The following is a 21,320-nucleotide window of genomic DNA, read 5'->3' as shown; positions in this document are numbered from 1 at the left end:
ATCAGGTACAGCACTTTGAATACCAGAGCACTGGGAAATCAAACTGGCCCAGTCATTATAGGTCATTTGAGGCAGTTTTCTGTTCTTTTTTCAAGGACAGTTGAAGGGGGGAAGGAAAATCCAGGACCTGGGTGCATTTCTAAATTATGGGACATAATTTATAATAAAAGATTTAACTTTGTATTTGGAAGCCAAATTATGACTGTCCCTATGTCTGTTTTGTGTGCTCATTTTTCTTCTTTACAGAAAGTCAGCGGCTAATTATTTTTCTGAGTTGAGTTCTTTAATACCACTTAGTTAAAAATCTTCTTAACTTTATGTTTTCCAGGGATATCAGTATGAACAACATTACTCAATTACCAGAAGATGCATTTAAGAACTTTCCTTTTCTAGAGGAGCTGTAAGTAATATTTTGAGAAATGTGTTTTATTTGTGTTTTTGTTTCCCCATTCTCTTTGGAAGCTCTTACAAAGAGATAGTCTAATGTTTCTTAGGGAACATTCAGATAGCTCAGTTTCAGTGAGCCTTGTGTGCAGAGGAAATCATGTTGTTTTCAGGGAAACAAACTTGATTTTTTTAAAACAGTGTAATTGCTGAAGTTATTTTTGAAAGCCAGAACTAAAAATGTTACTTTCATAGGAATTTTTTGCTGCAATTATTATAACCACGAATGGTACAGTGACACAAGTTAATTACAGTGTGATCCTGAGATAACAAGGCTGGGGTAATTACACATTGTTGCCAGAGGAGTTGCTGTGTGGGTAACACAACCATAAAAAATAATACAAGGTATTTTAGGGTCACGATGCAGGAGGCAGTATTATTGCAGGTGAGCAGAGAACTGAGTGTGGGTTCCCTTGGACATATACACATGACCTTTGGGGAGTGGGTGAAGGCATGGAACATCATCCCAGTCTCTTAGAGCACCTGTAAGAATGTTTCTGGACTTGTCAGCTGCAGCTCACGTTTCCAGTTTAACAGTTGACATTGTGGAAAATTTCTTTCCATCTGTTTTAACCTCCATTTCGTTTTGCTTGTCAGACATTTTTTTAAAGTTCACAATAAAAATAGGCACTATTACATTTTAAAATAAATGGAAACTATATATTATATTAGGAATCCAGGTAAAAAAAATAAAATCAGATTTAAATCAAGTTAAATATAGGTTTTTAATGGCCAGGCTAATGGATTATATAACGTGTGGAGGTAAGAAGGGGACAGTTTGATACCAAGAACATCAAAGAGATACAGCCCGAAGGAATCTAAATTAATATTACAGACTGTATCCTACAGCCAGCTGTTGAGAGTTAGATCCAAGTCTCCTATCCTAGCTCAGCCTCTCCCCCAACATGAGGAACAGGAAACAAATATAAGCCATGCAGGTTACGTGTGCTCCCTTGCTTCTGACAAGAGCATTGAAATAGCAGTTAAGGATTTAATAAAGTTTTGGAGAAATTTTTCTTCCCACACTACTTAGCTGAACACAGTGTTCCCACAGCAAAAATTGAACAGAGATCATTTGCCACTTCTAAGCTTGTGAACTGGGTCAAGTTATTTAACCTCCCTCTGTTCAGTTTCTTTGTCTTTAAGGTACTTTAAGGTACAGACTGCTAGAACAGAACTAGCAACTGTTCTCCTTCTGGTGAAGATAGAATGAATTAATAGATGTTAAATGCTTAAGACAATGCATGAAACAGAGCAAGTGTTATGTAAATAATAGCTAGGATTTATTTTACTATTTTAAAAGTGTATACAAAAAAAGCAGTGGAGTATATAATACTAAATGTTATCTTTCAGAAAAAGAATTAAGTGTGAACATTAATTATTTTGTAATAGTTATTCATTTTTTTATTGAGATATAGTTGACTAATAACATATTAGTTTCAGGTATACAGTGTAATGATTCAATATTTGTGTATATTATGAAATGATTACCATAATAAGTCTAGTTAACATTCACCATTAGCTACACACTTTTTTCTTGTGATGAGAACTTTTTAAAGATTTATTCTCTTAGCAGCTTTCAAATATGCAATACAGTATTATTAACTATAGTCAGTGTGTTGTACCTTAAATCCCGTGACTTATTTTATAATTGGAAGTTGATACTTTTTTTTATGACTTAGCGAGAATATTGAAGGTTTTTAAAAATGTTTTTGAATGTTTTTATTTATTTTTGAGAGAGAGCATGAACGGGAGGGGCAGAGAGAGAGGGAGACACAAAATCTGAAACAGGCTCCAAGCCCTGAACTGTCAGCACAGAGCCTGATTGGGGCTCGAACCCACAAACCGTGAGATCATGTCCTAAGCCGAAGTTGGACGTTGAACCGACTGAGCTACTCAGGCACTCCTGGAAGTTGGTACTTTATGACCCTCTTCACCCATTTTGCCCACCCAACTCCCTAATTATTCATTTTTAGTTAAGATTTTAAATTAAAAAGTAGTGAACTCTGCATTTGAAGCCTCCTTGCTCAAGCTTTTAAGAGACGCTTTACCTGTTTGTTCTTCTATTTGTATATATTACATAAATATGTTTATTTATAATGTTTTGGACTTTAGGATTATTGTCCCTTTATAGGCGTGATTATGCAGTGAAAGGACATTTGCAAATGGTTGTCCATCCATTGTATAACTACTGTGTGGTGTGTGATGCACCACATGGTAATGGAGAGGTTCTCTTTGCTCTGGGTGGGGCGATTGGGTACCGACCATCTTTGTTGATGCCTCAGATGGCCAGTTCCACCTGAGGGATTTTGTAATGAGGGCCTGGATATGGAGTCAAACCTGTAGTCTCTGCTTTGTGAAGTTCACATCTTGGATTTCTTAAAATCCCAAATGTCAAGCTTATGAATTCTGTCAGTTGAGACTTTTCATTGGAACCAAACTGAATTTGACTGCTAGTTTTTTGTAGATAGTCACATTCTCTCCATACTCTGCTTTGGCAGTGATGGAGCCCATCAAATCAAGCCAGTACATCTTCTCCAAATATTGGATGGGATTTCAAAAATGAATTCAGTTAGGAGAGCCGATGGTTATTTTTAAAGAATACTGCAGAATAGTCTTTAATACTCTGGGAATACTTCACGCATTTAAAGGAATTATTTTCCATGTTAGTCAAAGCATGGTAAAAACCCCATTTCTTTCTTTATAAAACACTGTAGTTGATTTTGACATTCCAAAATGATGCTGCTATGACTATTGTAATATTTCATAAACAGTGTAACCATTTATTCAGAAGTCATCTGGAAGTCATTTAAGAGTGATTGTGAAGCTGAAGTGCCCTGAGTAGAAATGAATGATTCTCTGAAGTTTTTGTTTTTTTGTGTTTTTTTCCCATTATAGTTAATGAGGTACACTTTACAAGATGTGACTGGGTTTGCTAAATTTTATATGATAATCCAGAATGCTTGGAGTGTTGGGTGGAATCACTTCCCAATGATACAGAAGAAGTGTTTATAGATACTTAAACATGTAATTATTCTTTCAGTAAACCCTGAATCCTGCTCTGTGCCAGGTTCTGTGGTAGGTACTGGGAGTACAGAGACAAGGAAGTATGGTCTTTGTCCTTGAGTTGACAGTCTGTCACAGCTGTGCTGCCTAATACCATAACCACAGGCCATAGGTGACCATTTACTTTTGGATTTAAAGTAATTAAAATTAAATTTAAAAATCCAGTTCCTTAATTAAACTAACCATCATTCAAATACTCAATTGCCACCTATGACTAGTGGCTATTGTATTTGACAGCACAGATACTAGAATATTCTTAACTCTGCAGAAAATTCAACTGTACAGCATTCATCTAGAGGAATGTATGGAACTATCACTTGGTACAGTGTGATGACTCTTCAAGGTCAGTGAAAGCCTGAAGTAAGATAATCACTTGAGACTGTAGGATTTGGGAAAGACTTCCTAGAAAAGCTTCAGCAGAATCTTGAAGGACACCTAGTAATTATCAGATGGGTATGAGGATGCTCCAGAAAGAACCTTATAGCATGTGCAAAGACATAGAAGTAGAGACTTCAGACATTTCATAAGTGTTAAAACATAATTATTCCTATTGAAACATAGAGAAAATTGAAATATTGAAAGATGTAGAGGTGTCAGGATATAAGGCCAGATCATGAAGTGATATTTTAAGCTGAGTTTAGACTTAATCCTGAAGGAGCTGAATTGGATATGAGGGTGGGCAATAAGATTTTTGCCCTAAACGACTGGATGCCATTCACTGATGTCCCCCCCCCAACCCCCCACCCACTGGAAATATGAAAACATATTCAATTTGATACATACAATATCTGAAACCTTGGGACAGTCCCTTGATTTTTGCGCCTTGGATTTCCTACTCTTTAACATGGAACTCTTCACAATAGTATTGTAAAGAGAAAACAGGGTAATTTATGTAAAGGTGTGTTGTGACCATCAAGGGCAATGTGTACAGGAGTAACGTAAATTTCATTTGTACACATTGCAGTCTTTGTTCTCCTGGTTTTCTTGAAGTATTTTAGGGAGAGGTTATTTTGCTTGGGGATGCAAGTTGGAGTATAGATTTTTGTTAGCAGTGTCAAAGGAAAGCCAGAATTCTTAGAAAATATTCATTTAGCATCCACAGAAGCTAGTCTGATGTGATGCTGGCACAACTATTTCTGGCTTTCCTTGAGACCTTCAGAGCATTAGTAGGCATCTGGGGAGTGGCTGAAATGTGGAGCTGTGAAAATGATTTAATTAGAATCAACAGAAGGAATATCCGACTGCTTTTCCATAGACTCCTACTGAAAAATCCACAGATGTTACTTTGAGTTTAGATGTTGCGATAGCAGTAGAAGCCATTGCCAGCTTTGAACTTGTGCAGTTTATTGTTTAATGCATCCTAGAAGATGAGGATCATTCCATTTGTTTCAAAATGGACTTTGGCTTTGGAAGACTCACAATGCTAACGTAAAACTTAGGTGCCTATGTCCTAATTCAAGCCCACTCATTTTTTTCATCTGTAGGACAATTAATGCTACATTAAGGCATTACTTTATAAAAGAAGACTAGTGAATGATTTGAACAGGGAGATTTCAAATCAGATACAAACAGAGTGGATCAAAACTAAATAGTTTTAAATAGTTTAATTTGGCCAATACTTACATATAGAACATATTTATATATATACATATATATACACACACGTAACATTTCAGACTTAGGAAATGTTGCAAGCATAAAGAATTTTCACACATACCATTTACTCTGGTTCCCCAGATGTTAACATTTTCTCTCCATACATACACACACACAATATGAGATCTAAAATATATCTACATATTTTCCTGAACCATTTGAGAGTAAATTGCAGTGATAATTCCCCTTCACCACTAAATATTACATCATTATTCCAAAAAAACACAAATAATTCATTTAAATAACTGCAGTATAGTGGCCAAGCTCTGAAGAATAGTATTGATATGTGTTATCATCTGATCTATAATTTTCATTCAGAGTTAATAGCTGTTCCATAGATAATTCTCTATAGCAGAAGAAAAATAAAATTCTGGTCCAGCATACAATCTGGAACCAGAAGTTGTATCTGGTTGCTAGGTCTTGATAATTTATTTTAAATTTCAAAAACTATTTCCCCCCCAGAAAAAGTAAAATAGTTTCTCAGTTGCTTTGGTGATGTTTGAGAGTTAAAAATACTCTATTCTTGGGAGCATTCTCTTGTTCCACTTTATAGTGCTCTGTTGGGATGATTTGAGAGTAAAGATCACTGCCCTTACTGTTGGGAAGTACACAGTGAGCTCACAGAGGGGCACGGCTTGTCTGGTTCATGTTAGTTCCTATGTGTCATTTGGGAAGCTCTCAGATTAGGAAGGAAGTGTGTAAAAAGAGAAATGGGAACAGAGTTTGTACTAATTGTACCTGCTATGTATTGGATAGCCTCACCCCACCCCCAGAACAGACGTTGTTTTGTTTTAATTCATAAAACACTGAGCTATATTCAGTCTCACTTTGCTGATGAGGAAGCTGAGGTTTTCCGAAGAGTGATTAAGTAACTTACCCAAGGTTACATAGCATGTTTGTTAGTAATGGACCTGGTCTTATCCCAGTCTCTGCTCCTGTATATATGTGGAGAGGATGAGGAAAGACATTTGAGACAATTTGTTAATTCATCAAACTTTTGTTAGGTAAAGCCCTGTGTTTGGTGTTGAATTAAATGGGATCTTTACTTTCAAGAGAGATGAATGATGGCGTATTAGCGTTTTTGGGAGTTCAGAAGAGAAAGAAATTTCTACTTATTAAGAAAGATTAGGGAAGACCTCACCCATGAGTTGGTATTTCTGGAGAGTCCTGAGAGATGCTAGGAGTTAATTCATGAGGAGATGTGGAAGAAGGAGCATAAGAAAATATGTCAAGACTGTATAGGTGGTAGGAATGATGTGGTGTCTGGTTTGGTTGTAGTGTTGAGTTCCTGAAAGGAAATATTGGGAAAGAAACCTAGAAAGGAGTCTGGGGCCAGAATTAAGCCCTAGTCTTGTGCCTCTTTCCTGGAAGACTAACAAGGAGTTTCAACTTTTGAGTGACTGTTGAAGTGTTTTGAGCTAAGAAATGACTTGACTGGATAGGACCTTCAGTAAAGGTAATCCCATAGGAGACAGTGGGATGTTTGGGATTGAGAAAATGCAGGGAGACACATGAAGCAACACATGTTACTAGTGGCAGCAGTCCAGCTACGAATTATGGGAATCTGAACTAGGGCAGATGAGAGGCAGTGAGAGAGAGGAGGGAATCTCTGCAAAAGATGGACATAGAATCAAGAGGACGCCTCAGCTAGCATGATGAAGGGGACATCCATAACACTTTCACTTAGGATTACCAGGAGTCTGGTGTGCTTTGATAAAAATACAGACAGTACAGGAAGAAAAATTGTTTTGGAAGAGAAGCTATTATTCTTCAATATACATATGGAATTGAGATGGGATTCAGGTAGGGGTCTCTGGAAATACGGGCGTGAAGCCCAGAAGAAAGATTTGTGGGTATAGATTATAGAATTAGAGTATTATGGGTATATATTTGGGAGTCTTTTATTTTAAGGTGATTACTGGAAACACGAGATTGAAAGAGCTTGCCAAGAGAGAGAGGGTAAAAGAAAAGGGAAGGAAGCCAAAGACAACTCCTTGGGAAACACTTGAATCCGGGTGTGGGAAGAAGACCAAGTGCCAGAGGAGCAAGAGAACTAGGGCAGAACTGTGCCCCAGGAGCTGTGGGAGGAGAGATTTTTCACAAGAAATGAGGGATCAACATTGACAGGCTGGAGAAAGGTGCCCGTGGCCAGATAGTGACAAAAGGCCTTGAATTTAAGTTTTTTAAAATAATCATTTCAGTAGGGTTGTGAGAATGACTTTGGGATAAAGATGTACATCAAGAGATAGGCCTAATAGGGGACTGCTAGTAGGTGGTTTCTGGCTTGGAGAAGAGTAGAAAAAGTTTGGAATACGTGCTATATGTGACAGGAGTCCCCAGAGCTTAAGAGACAGAAACTGAGCTGAGACACAATAGAGGATTTATTGTTTCATGTAGAACTAGAAAGTCCAGAGGTGGAGTTGGCATCAGATGGTACCCGATCTCAAGGCTTTAAAGCTAGGAGATTTTTCTCATGCTCTCCATTTCTTAGCTTTGATTGTCTCTGATTTTGTGTTTTGGCTACATTCTTTCCTGTTGGAAATAGCCGGCCTCCATATAGTGGGAAATCAAAGCACCTCTTTGCATCTTGAGATCCAAAGTGAGTATCTAAAGCCTTCCTCAGCAGCTTCCAGCAAAAAATTCCTAGGAGGACTGTGGTTGATCAGACTTAACCTCACGTGCCTGTCCTTGAACCAGTCATCACTCTGTTTGGAATGGCATCGTCCACTCTGGGTCATGGCCTCATCCCCACCCACTGGGACTGCTCGAGGTGGAGAATCCTCCCAAAGAAAGCAGAAGGGGGAAGGAAGACTGGCAGAAAGAAAGCATAGTTATCTTAGCCAGTTAGAATCTAGTAATTAGACACCTTGTAGGAAATGTTTACTTGGGTCAATCTGAAATGAAAAAAGGGCTGGCGAAGAATATAGAAAGGTCTCCGTCAAAGCCTAGGTGATATTAATGCATCGTGGAACCAGTGAGGCCTGTAACTTTGCCCTGCAGTGATTAGCAGTTTAGAAATGGAGGTGATGAAACATGGGGTGTACTGAAATTTGGGGGTTGATAAGTCAGGATTTCATAGAGGACTAGGGGAAATCAAGCAGGAGAATTAAGCAGTTCATTGTTAAAAGGTTTAACATGGGATTCAGAAAGCCTAGAGAGGCAACTGAAACCATAATTTGCTAGTTCATTTATTTATTTCATTTATTTATTTTAATCAAAGCTAATTATTTGTTCTTTGATTAAAAATAGTAGTGGCTATAAGTAAGTGAACATGTATTGGATTTTTTACTAGCACAATTTAATTTTCCAGCAAGGGAACAGGCTAACTTATTTCTTCCATGTATTGTCCACTCTTGTCAAACATGCTTGTTTAACATATTATTATATGTTTTAGTACAATATTTAATTCATAATTTGTTTATTATTTTCCCCTAATAAGTATTTTCACTACTTCTTAATTTGGACTGTAAGTTTAAAATAGTTTTTTCAATGTTTATTTTTCAAAGAGAGAAAATGAGAGCATAAGACTGAGCGGGGTCAGGGCAGAGAGAATCCCAGTCAGGCTCTGTGCAGTTAGCACATTAGGTTCTCCTGACAGCACAGAGCCTGATGTGGAGCTTGAACCACAAATTGTGAGACCATAACCTGAGTCAAAATCAAGAGTCAGATGCTTAACCGACTGAGCCACCCAGGCACCCCTGGCCTATATGTTTATAACAAAGAAGATAGTGTTCGAGGTGCTAGAAAGTCTGTATCACAGACACATCTAGGTTTTTAAGAAAATGATCATAAAATTCATGGATACTTGATTTTTAAAATCTGAATGCATAGAAAGATAAGATGGAAAGCTAAGGGAAGAAAAAGTAAATACCCATTATCTCAAACATGAATGGCTTAAACACATAAGGCTTGTACACACACACACACACACACACACATACACACACACACCTATAGAACTATTATGGTGCATCACAGAGTCAACAGGGTTGTAGGACCTGATACTCTGCACTTCTCATTGTATAGCTCCCATGTCAAGATCACAAAATAGCTGTGTACTTAAGCTGTAGCCATCATGACCCAGTTCTCCACAACAGGAAAGATGAAGGAGGAAAGAAAGGGGGATATTTCCCAGTAGTCCACTTCAAGAAGCCATCTTAAACCTTCCATACAATACTTCTGCTCATATCTCATTGGCTAGAACTTAGTCACATGGGCACACCTAAGAATGGTTGCTGGCAAGTATGCCTTTTGAACTGAGCATATTGTCGGAACCCAAATCAGAGTTCTATTACTAGGTAAGAAGTGAAGAGTGGTTATTGGCTAGGCAATCACTTAAAGTCCTTTGGCTACAGGAAACAAATTTAATTCAACATAGCTTCAATAGTATGGAAATATATTATCTTACATAATAAGAAGACCTCCATAACAAGATGGTAGAACTCTTCTAGGGATGGTTAATGGACTTAGGTCATATCCTCAAGAACTGAGGTTCTCTCTGTCTTCCTAGTCTGTTCCCTCAGTAAGGGCAGCACCATAGTTGCAGTCACTTCCCATGGTATATTTAGACATGATGGCATCCAGAAAGAGAAGAAAATCACTCCTTCTGTTGTATCTCCATTTAGGAAGAATGCTACCTTTCCCAGAAACCGCAGCAGACTTCCTGTAACCAGAGCTGGGGTCACAGATCCAGCCCTAAGCTAGTCATCGGAATAGGATCAGCATGACTGGTTAAAACCAATAAAAAATCAGGGGAACCTGGGTGGCTCAGTTGGTTAAGCGTCTGACTTTGACTCAGGTCATGATCTCACGGTTTGTGGGTTCGAGCCCCGTGTCGGGCTCTGTGCTGACAGCTAGCTCAGAGCCTAGATCCTGTATCAGATTCTGTGTCTTTCTCTCACTCTGCCCCTCCCCTGCTCACGCTGTCTCTCTCTCTCTCTCTCAAAAATAAATAGAACATTAATTAAAACCAATAAAAAATTTACTCATGGAGCTACATCATGTGAAGGAGGTCATATTGGAACAATCCCATCCTCAGCCAGGAAGGCATGAATGAGTAGTCGATAGGTGCAGTTCCTCCCTCTCCTCTTCACATTTTACCCAGTACATATGGTCCATTTTGATCCCTTTCTGCCATAGGAAGCTTTCCCTGGTCTTCCTTTTCCAAGTTCCTCTTGCACTTTCTTTACTCCTCTCCACGTTGTGCTGGATAGAGTGCCCTGTTATTTTGTGCTCAAGGTGTGTCAATGTACTTGTCTTTTCAACTCCTCTGACTTTTCTCTAAGGGCAGAGCCTGCCATCATATACATCTCCTATATGACCTGGTGAAGGTAACCACATTTTTGAACTAGAAATTGAGGGAGGGGTTAAGATAAATAGGATTTCTTCTTATTTTGAATTTATTGATGTCAGAAATCTTATCAGCCTATATAAAAACTCAAGGTGCTTGGGTAGCTCAGTTGGTTAAGCATGTAACTTTGGCTCAGGTCATGATCTCTTGGTTTGTAGGTTTGAGCCCTGCGTCGGGTTCTATGCTGACAGCTCAGAGCCTGGAGCCTGCTTCAGATTCTGTGCCTCCTTCTCTCTCTGCCCTTCCCCCACTCATGCTCCGTCTCTGTCTCAAAAATAAATAAACTAGTAAAAAAAACTAAAACTAAATTCCACTGAGGTTTTATGTTTAATGAATTATTCTTATTTTAAAAAATGAAATGAGAAGAGTCTTAGGAACGCTCATTACTCAGTTTGCCAAACCTATGGTGATTGTCCTATAGTTAGAAGGTCAGTATTTATTGGTTGATGCTAGCTGTAAAAATTTTTAAAGGCTCTAACATATTTCCTTATATGGGTGGATATTGCGTGTTTACTGCCAGAGGTTGTCAGGATAACTTTGCTCAGGAAATGTAACCGCTGCCAGGGTTTTATTGATTTACCTATAATATATGTAGGCATACTCAAATAGATCTATGAAATAATGTTCCCCTTCTCTGTGAAGGAAGTCTACTTTAAAAACCTTGGGAACTTCCCAAATAAGGGTTCTTAATACATCTATGTTCTTAAAACATATTCAGTTTTTACATGCACTTACACAAAAGTTATATGAACATGTAGGTGGAGAAATAGGGTAAGCAAAACACTGTTAGCTGACTCAGGACTCTCTGATACACGGTTATTAGATGAGGTTTATTTAACCTTGATGGGAAGAATGTCCAAGGGGAGCTATTTAGTTGTTAGGCCCGTCTATTTACTAAGAAAATAACTACATCCTTTGGTTGTCCTAAAGTCAATTCATAGAAAATAACAAAAAGCAACATTGTTCTTTTTCCGGAATTTACATTATTTTCCTTTATTTACCTCATTTTATTTCTAGGATTTACATTATTTAGCTGTGCTCTAGGGCCTTGGGCAAGGCACGAAGGAAACAGAGGCACTTTGTTCTGTTTTAAAAACAGCAGTAGAGGATGGTGTTAGCAGGGTCTGTATGGGAGGATAAGCGAAGGAAGAGGGTTACAGTGATGTCCCTTTTTGTCACTGTGCGTTGATACTGAATATCCATACCTGGAAACCCGTGTACCTCCCAAGGTCCTCATTTTTCACAGGACACTGCAGAGTTCCTAGGACATAGTAGGGCCTTAACACATAAATAAATACATGGCTAAAGGCTTATATCAGAGGTATGTATTATAATGGTTTTTGCTCTTACTTGAAAATGGTTGCCAACATTTTAGAACCTGCTGGTTTCAAATTATATTTCATAAGAGAATGTCGCTTACTTCCCATTAGACGCTTCTCTGGGCCATACTTGTCCAAGCTCATTGTTTTAAAGGTTTGTTTGTTTATAGCACATGAACAGGGGAGGGATAGAGAGAGAAAGGGAGAGAGAATCTCAAACAGGCTCTGTGCTGAAAGCACCTGGAGCTTGAATCCATGAACCACGAGATCATGACCTAAGCCAAAATCAAGAGTCTGACACTTAATCTACTGAGCCACCCAGGCACCACTTGCCCAGCTCTGTTTTGAACCAGAAATGCCTTCTCTGGAAGCAGTGTCATGGGCTGGTGGTTGTGTCTGTCATACTTTGCTTGTAGTGTGATGTTGTGCTGATCTACCCACTTGAGAGAATTTAATGGCAATGGGGGAGAGACAGCCTGGATGTATGTATTTGGGTACAGTTGTGATAGTTGGTGTGTGTGGCTTCAGATGAAGCTCTGTTGGGTGGGAACACACAGATATGGGAAGTAGTGGTGAGGGAGGACAGAAGACATTGCTGTGGGAGGTAGATGAATATCGCTAAGAAGGGAAGAGTGGTGCTCAAAGGACCTTTCTGTGCGAACTGGGCAGGAGGAGCATGATGCCAGGTCATCTGGTAGCCACCTCTGCAGAAGGAAGGTAGGCCTGTGATTGGATGGGGGTTTGGGCCACCCTGTCCTGCCTCGTCCTCTATTCCCCAACCTCTCCAGAGTGTGTAGAGAAATTGCATGAGTAAAGCTCTCTGTTGTTTGTGTGCGAGCATGCTTCCCACCCGGGCCTTACTGCTGCAGTTGCTTTGACTCCTGCTTTCTCCACCCCAGGCTCCTCACAACAGCTGCTGGAAGCTACTGAGCCCTCATCCGCCCTCCTCCCGTCTCAGTACATATGTCTAGTCAGCATGCATATTGTAGTCCTTCGTCCACTGGTCCTTGGCCAGATTTCCAACCAAATAGCTACAATGAAATTTCTGTAATAGGCCAGAAGAAACCTAAATCCAGGCATTTCTTAAGAGAAATAGCATCAACTGGTTTATTATCTATTTCACACTTGCCTTTCTTCTTTTCTTTAAATTGCCTCCCAAGTGAAGAAACCCCAGTCTTAATCAGCACGTCTCATGAAAGTATGAAGCCTCTGGCACAGATTACGTACTGAAATGTGACCTCCTTGTTCATACACACCATTGACCAGTGCCCATTTCACCAGCGCTGTTCCTGCCTTCCCCTTCTGGGATGGATGGCAGATAGAAAATATCATGTAGCACGTGCATTAAGAAGAGAGGATATAATTGAAAACTCTGGCTTTCCCTGGAAAGAGGCCCTCATGTGAATCCACAGACCTTATGAATAATAAATACACACAAAACAGATTCATAAAGACACTACACACTGAGCCGCTTGTATCCTGTTTCCTGGAACAGTTCCAAATCCAGTGGGAGAGCGGAAGTCTAATGGCTTGCCCTTTCCTCTCCTCCCCCCTTTCTCTTTCTCTCCCCTCCCTGTCCTTGCTTTCTCTGCTTCTCAGACTGTTGTAACAAGCAGAATAAATAGGAGTTGCCTTGAGGTAGACTGTGTCCCCATTTGAAGTCCTGCTAGACTTGTTTTAATTTTGTGTGATCATGTGCACAGCCCCTAGTGTGTGGAGATAATACTGTTGACCAGTGGACAGGTGTTCCCGTGTTTAAGGTCCACCCTCGCCTTCCCTAAGAAAATGTACTCCTAGAATATGTTAAGAAAGAACATTGTTGCCATAGCACTTTAAGATCTTGCCAAGTAGTTATTTCTTGTCTGGAGAGTGAAGGGCAGTAGGGGAGCAGAAATTAAACAAGAGAAAACATGCAGAAAAGTGAAGATAAACAAACAATAAGCTTTCTCCACTCTTTAAGTAGCAGTTGAATCCAGAGCCCTATTGGGGCTTAGTTGAGGCATTACAACAAATACCTATTGTCTGCTATATATAGGGTCCCATGCAAGACAATACAGAAGGAATATGACTTGGTCCCTGCCCTTAAGGAACATATCATACAACTGTAGGAGATGTGACAAGTTCATAGTAACTGGAGGCAAAATAAGATGCACCCAATAAGAGCTTTGTGTAAGTGCCCGTGGACTCAAAGGAAGCTGATATCATGATGGTTTCATATTTGTGGTAGAATCCAACTTGGACAGTGATGATGAGTAATGTTTCACTTGGCAGAGGCTGGAGTCAGGGTATTTCAGGCAAAGGAAGTGTCACGAGCAAAGAGTCAGAGGTGGGAAAGCATGGTGTGCTAAATTATAGGACACAGGGAACATTGGGGAATAAGAAAGGAAGAGAGGATCCATAATGAAGTTCCAGCTAAGTCAGCAGGGAAAAAAGCTTTTGGGAAAATGCTCAGAGTTGTGCTTTTTTTTTTTTAAGATTTAGCTCTCACAGTATTATAATTAAGTTTGAGGAGGAGTCTTGTAGAGGTTCATGGCCATAATCCAGTGGAAGGTGGTGGTGGGGGGGCAGAATTAAGGGCTTAGACTCAGGTGACAGCAGGAAGCATACAAGAGTAGATGGGTTGAAACCTTGCAGTGAGGCTTTCTGGTCTTTGGAGATAGGAGCTAGACATACAGAAGGAATAGAATTGGTGCCTGGGACCCTGTACCCTTAGCATAAAGAAAACTGTACTGTGTTGACCATTCTGTTCTCACCTTAATGATTTTTTCCCCCTTAGGTATTCACAGCCATTGGAGGAAGAATAGTTAAAAAAAATAACGTGTGTGTGTGTACATATATCTCCTCATTTAACACATTAAATTAATTTTAATTTGCTTTGCTATTAATTGTTAGATAATAAATTTAGCAAATTAAAAGGTTTTCTGGGACCAGGCAGCAGGTTCTCATGAAGTGAGGCATTGAGAAAACCATTGGGTCTGGTACAAACAAATCCACGTATAGAATGGGAAGGGGCTGGTCTTTGCTCATTGAGGGCCATTGGTGACTCTTCCTCAAGACTAGCCACCTCTTTTTCCTTGAGAGTTGCATTAAAAGAAGCACAACCAAGAATACACTATATCCTAAATAAAGTCCCAGTGAGTTTAGGGCCTGTCTGTACCCTGGGGTACTCAGGGATCCCGTCCTTCCCCTCCTTTCTCACTGGTCATCTTTGGCTATGGGAAGGATGACACTCTGTTGGTCTGTGGGAAATTCCTCCATAGTCGCAGTTCTGAACCCCTAAAGCCATAGTCCCTCCTTGTAAGCTCCAGTCGACTGGGGGAGAGCTGTTGATACTCAGAACAAGGCTATTGACCAAGTCCACTCTGTTCTACCTCTCTGGGAATTATTTCCCAACCTCTTGGTGACACACCAGAGGCATTGACGTGAATAAGCACTGGAGCCAGCCAGGCAAGAATTGGAATGCTGGCTCTTCCACTTCGCATCTGTGTGACTTATGCTCATTCACCTAACCTCTCAGGGACTTGGAGAAGCAGGGCCATAGTAACGAAATGATTAAAGTGGAAGAAGGTCTGTAAACCATGTATCTCAGTGCTTGTGACTATTGTGGGCTCATTACATAGGTTTTTGTACTTCAAGAGTTTTGGTGAACTTTATCTCTAACCCTGTCACTTACTTACTTTGCTCATTTCTAGATCTGAGGTTTTGGATGTGAAGCTTCCCTAGCATCTACTGAAAGAAATGGTGGCTCATGAAAGAAGTAAAATGGGAAGAGACTTTGGAGTGAATGCTGGATCTGTAGAGCCCTTTCCAAGCTGTTATATTTATTATTCATTATCACAGCAGCTTGGGAAGCATGGGTTGATACATTCTTCAAGGCTCCACATGATATGTTTACTCTAGTAAGAAAGGAAGGAATTGCAGTAGCGTGCATTAGAGTGCCGGCTTGCTCTGCGTTATCACCATCCACTGCATCCTAGAAGTGTTTATTTCTCTAGAGAGTGGGCTTGTATTTCAGGACAAACCACATGCAGAGAGCTCATTTGGTCATTTCTATGAATGATAAGTAGTGGAGAAAGGACACTTTTTGAAGTTAGGTTACTTTAGTTTTCCCTTAGCTTATAAAAGGGGGCAGAGATTTGAGAAAAGGGAGCAAATCTCTAAGCTAATGTAGTTAAACACTCTTTTCAGTTGACAAGTAACAGTAAGCAGACACTCTGCATTCTGCCACTTCCTTTATTTTAAAAAATACTCTTTCATGTGCCCTACCATAATAGACGAAACTTAGAGACAAAAATTAAGAATGCCATAAAAACTTCAATATGTTTATAGTGTTTGTCTTTTGGTAAACCTGAACTTTTTTAAAAAGACTTTTATTTTATTTTATTTTATTTTAAAGTTTATTTATTTTTGAGAGAGACAGAGACAGCGTGAGCAGGGGAGGGGCAGAAAGAGAGAGAGGGAGAGAGCATGAAAGAGAAAATCTCAAGCAGGCTTCATGCTGTCAGCTCAGATCCCGATGTGGGACTCAAGTTCACAAAACCGTGAGGTCATGACCTGAGCTGAAACCAAGATTCGGATACTTAACTGATTTTATTTTTAAGTAATCTCTACACCCAACATGGGGCTTGAATTTATAACCCTGAGATCAAGAACTTATAACCCCAGACTTGAACTTTTAAGGCAGATCTTTCAGATAACTTGGAGGAGCAGTCATAGTCATGTGATTACTTGCAGTCCTGGGTGGAGTTGGGTTCCCCCTTATGGTCCTCATGATACAATCTGATATTTTTAAAATGTGACCTTTAGGCTGGGTGGCTCAGTATGTTAAATGTCTGACTTCAGCTCAGGTCATGATCTTGGTGGTTGCTGGGTTCAAGCCCCGGATTGGGCTCTGCCCTGACAGCTAAGAGCCTGAGGCCTGCCTGGGATTCTGTGTGTCTCCCTCTCTCTGTCCCTTCCCCACTCATGCTCTGTCTGTCTGTCTCTCAAAAATAAATTCATTAAAAAAACTTTTTTTAATAGTTTATTTTTGAGACAGAGAGAGACAGAACATGAGTGAGGGAGGGTCAGAGAGAGAGGGACACACAGAATCTGAAACAGGCTCCAGGCTCCGAGCTAGCTGTCAACACAGAGCCCGACGCGGGGCTCAAACCCATGAACTGTGAGATCATGACCTGAACTGAAATCGGATGCTTAACCGACTAAGCCACCCAGGTGCCCCTAAAATTTTGTTTTAAATGTTACCTTTTGAACATTCCATTTCAACCGTGAGAATTATCAACAGAATTTTAGTTAGTGAATTTGGGATATAGGAAGACTTGCTCTGAGCCTGAGATAAGGTAGACTGTGGGGTGCCATGGCATTGAAATGGCGAGCATTTTTGAGGGGGAGGTTCTGAGAAAACAGTTTCTGACTAATGAGTTGACACGCTGTGGGTAGTAACAGGAGTGTGAGGTGCATGCCCTGTTCTGGGCATTGTTTGTACTTGACCTATAAGACTAATGTGCAAGAAACAACCAGTAGCATGTAGTTTAATTATGTAGTAGAGTGTAGTTTAATTATGAGTTCTAGGAATTCACACACAGGTGAATGTTCAGATCATGTTCATAAGAACTGAAGTCTTCATGGACAGTAATGCTGGAGTTGGGTATTCAGGGAGAGAAGGTGAGGTTGTGAGATGAAGACCGTTAAAGACGTGGTGGTGACACTGGCTAGTCTAGAAGCAAGGGGATTTGCTAAAGAGAAATATTTTTAAATATTTTGAACCCTGAGGAGGTTTTGAAACCATCTTTTCCAATCCCTCATTTTATATATGGTGAACCTTGGAGATCAAAGGCCAAAAGACTGATGGCGTAAAGTAATCTATTGTGGAAAGCCTTGAAAGGTGCTAGGGTGCTTGTGAGATTAAAATGTGTGGTGAGAGGGCTTTTTAAGAGGAATTTAATTTAAGGGCATGAACCCTGTGTTACACCTGTGATCCTGAGAGGCCAGCCTGGTGATCCTTGCTACTGAAAAAATAATTCTGCATACTCACTCGTGGTTCCTGAGTCCTGTTCTCTCCCCACCCCCATACACACCTTCCGTACATACCTCTATGTAGTGCTAGGTAAGGATCAAGTATTACCCTTTCTAGGGATATTTGCATTTTTAAAAGTTCCAGAGAAAATAATCCCTTTGAAAAGTAGAGTTTCACGGCTGCCTGGGTGACTCAGTAGGCTGAGCGTCAGGCTCTTGACTTTGGCCCAGGTCATGATCCCAGGGTTGTGGGATCAAGCCCAACATTGGGCTCCTTGCTCAGTGTGGAGCCTGCCTGAGACTCTGTCACCCCCGCTCCCCAATGCCCACCCAATCCTCCTCTCCTCCTCTCCCTATTCGTGTTTGCTTGCTCTCTCTCAAAAAAAAAGAAAAAGTCTCAGACATCAGTGACTTCAAATGAAGGAGCTCTTCTTGTGTCCCAAAAGTCAGGGTATATAAGAGAAGCAGACTGGAAGGTGGAGGGACCAGAGATCTAAGAAGAAGATATGTTGTTATCTATGTCTGGAGCTTAGTAGACACTCATATTTGTTAATGAATGAATTAAACTTTTTTGTGAATGAATGAAACTCTTTAGTGAGAGTGAATTGATGAATAAGGCTCAGAGGTACAGGGTGCTAACAGAAGAAAAAGGGATGAAAATAGAACCTTTAAGGGAGGAGTTAAAGGGGCACCTGGGTGGCTCAGTTGGTTGAGCGCCTGACTTCAGCTCAGGTCATGATCTCATGGTTTGTGAGCTCAAGTCCCACATCAGGCTCTCTGCTGTCAGCATAGAGCCTGCTTCAGATCCTCTGTACCCCTCTCTCTGCCCACCCCTCACTTCTGCTCTCCCCACAAAAAAATTTTAAAAAATAAAGGAGGACTTAATATGACTTGATGACTATGTGATCCTAAGACATGAGGAGAGAGAGAACATAAAAAAAATTGGAGATATAAAATCTTTTTGCTGGAAGAGTATACCGATGAAACCAAGAAACGGATGGTCCTGTTTCACATATGGGCACACAACTATCATTTTTAAGTCAGTGCTTGGAAACCTTCCTTCAGTTCACCTGTTTATAAGTTGCTTACACGAGTTGCTCTTATTCTCTGCTGCTTCTCCCTAAATTCCTCCGTTTAACTTTTTCTCTCCTTTCTTTATGCCTGAAAAAATGGGAAGGAAGTGGGGCTTAATATGAATTGTGGACTCAGATATCTTATGAAAGGACTCAAATTCTTACCCTTTCCTTACCCTTTTCCCACTCTTACTCCCACTTAAATTTGTCACTTTAAAATTTCTTTGGGAAAACCTTTCCTAAACACACACACACACACACACACACACCACACACCTACCTACCTATCTATTGATGGATCAATAGATAGCTAGATGCCTTTGTTTGAAAAATTATGCTTACGGTGACTTTCACTTTTTGCCTCCCTTTTGCACAGAAAATGCCGCCCTTGATAGTGGAGAGATAACAGGCTCACTTGCCTCCAGAAGGCATTCCTCCTTAACAGACTAGTTTGCTCTGATCTGTATAAACACTCTTGCCTGCTGACCAGTGGTCTGTATTTATGAGGCACTTGGAAAACACTGCAAGCTGCAGAGAGTGACCATGAATAGCAAACTTAATTTGGTTTAATGTGTTTTGGCTTGCTTGACCTCACTAGAATAAAAATGTGCCTGTTTGAATTATTGTATTGGGAGTTAAAAAAAATTCTAGAGACACTTATCTCATTGGAAGAATCTTGGGATCGCTTTAGCAAAGGTTTAAGTCCATGTTTAATGTCAGATAGATTCGAGAAATGTTTAATATAGAGCTTTAATCACAGATTAGTTTATTGTGAGTTCTGAATTTTAAGAGCCTGAATTACTATTTTTTTTTTTCTTGCTACTTTTATCCCCCTAGACGATTGGCTGGCAACGACCTTTCTTTTATCCACCCAAAGGCCTTGTCTGGGTTGAAAGAACTCAAAGTTCTGTAAGTAATGCAATTTTAGAGTTTCACAGCTGGCTGTGTATTTTCTTTCTGCATAGTCAACATGCTTGGAGCTAGGGTAAGCACAGTTTCTTTTAGTTCAGGATTAAAAGATTTAAGGAGTGGCCAATGGGTAGTGTGGGAGGCGAGGGTTGATTTAGGCAACCTTCGGTCTAGATAACAAAAGTTAAAACTCTAAATAATAGGTGTTCTGACCTTCAGTGTATTACAGTTGAATGTATTAGGCTTTTTGTTGAGCTAATGCATTGAATCAAAATCATATTTAAGCTTTACTGGTAGAGCTTTGTTTCCATTTATTGCATAGCTATGAGGACTTTGAATTAGCTGACCCTAAAGGGGAAAAGGCTAACAAAAGCTCCAAGTGTTAAAATCGTTTTAAAGCTAAAAGGAATTAAATTAAGATGCCTATAATTTATATAGGCTGTTGAAGGACAAGGAAATAAATTCCTGGCAGTGGTTAGGCGTTTAGAGTATGGCAAATTGGGGAACAGGTGAACTGACTGCCAGCCCCATTTCTGCCACTACCTTGCTGAGTAGCCCTCTGCAAGTCACTAGACCTCTCTGGTTCAGTGAGTTACAAGCACCTTTTACCATTCCATTCTGTGGTTATGATTCATGTCAGAGGTCATTTCATTAATATGACTAGAAATGGCTTTAGGCAAAAGTAATAAGGACTTCATTTTCAGTACAGATCAATGCCTCTCTTCTGTGGGCCCTGTTAGATGGTAAAGCTCCATTTTTGCCATGGCCCTCCATTCACTGAGGACATGTCTGCTGCTCCCTAAGGACCAGAGTCTGATATCTTCTTGGAAGAAATTCCTCTAGTTAATATTTAGGGGTTTCTGGGCTCTGCTTTATTCCAAATTGAAAAAGCACTAGGGATTCCAATAGGTTTGTTTGTTATACCTCCCAGTAAACTTGTTATGCTTTCTAATTAACATGAACAGTCCCTAGAGCGATACATGGTAATGAGGGTGCCTTAGTTCCTGAGAAAGGAACACCCCTGGAAATGTATGTTATCAGTAGGTCTGTGTTAAGAGATGGCTTGGGATAGTGGCTTAAGTTTCATTTCTGGCCTTATAACAAAATACTTCTTGCTTTTTTGCAGTTCTCTTTCCTTGGGTGCTTTCCACCTTGACCTTTCCTCCTTTCCTGCCATTGGAAATATTTTTTTAAATAGAAATGGCTCTGAATTCTTCTAAGAAAAAACAGTAACAACTGCTTGTTATTCACTAACCAAAAATTTCCTTCCAGAACCCTACAAAACAATCAGTTGAGAACAGTACCCAGTGAAGCCATTCGAGGACTGAGCGCTTTGCAGTCTTTGTAAGTAACTTTTTGGTTTTCTGCATTCTTGAGTCATTAGTAGACCACTCTGCCTGCTAAATGTGTAAAGAACTCGAGTACTAGGAAAAGGGGGATATTTATCCTCTCATCTGGGATAAGATTGGGGGGATAGCCAGGTGCTGC

At 40.0% G+C, this 21,320-nt stretch overlaps 1 protein-coding gene across 1 annotated transcript in view; it reads left to right on the top strand.

Moving 5' to 3' along the window:
• The first annotated feature begins 329 nt into the window (after nt 1-329).
• LGR4 (leucine rich repeat containing G protein-coupled receptor 4) overlaps nt 330-21,320 on the top strand; it is a 47,658-nt gene continuing 26,667 nt past the window's right edge. Inside the window, exons 1-3 of the mRNA XM_077761432.1 lie at nt 330-400; nt 19,761-19,832; nt 21,105-21,176. Of these exons, the coding sequence (XP_077617558.1) occupies nt 339-400; nt 19,761-19,832; nt 21,105-21,176 (206 nt within the window). The 5' untranslated portion in view covers nt 330-338. The remainder of the gene's footprint in view (nt 401-19,760; nt 19,833-21,104; nt 21,177-21,320) is intronic.

Source organism: Crocuta crocuta, unplaced genomic scaffold (genome assembly GCF_008692635.1).
Source record: "Crocuta crocuta isolate KB4526 unplaced genomic scaffold, BGI_CrCroc_1.0 scaffold884, whole genome shotgun sequence".
NCBI classification, from domain to species: Eukaryota; Metazoa; Chordata; class Mammalia; order Carnivora; family Hyaenidae; genus Crocuta; species Crocuta crocuta.
Note: the sequence above shows the minus strand (reverse complement) of the source record. Positions and strands in the feature narration are given on the sequence as shown.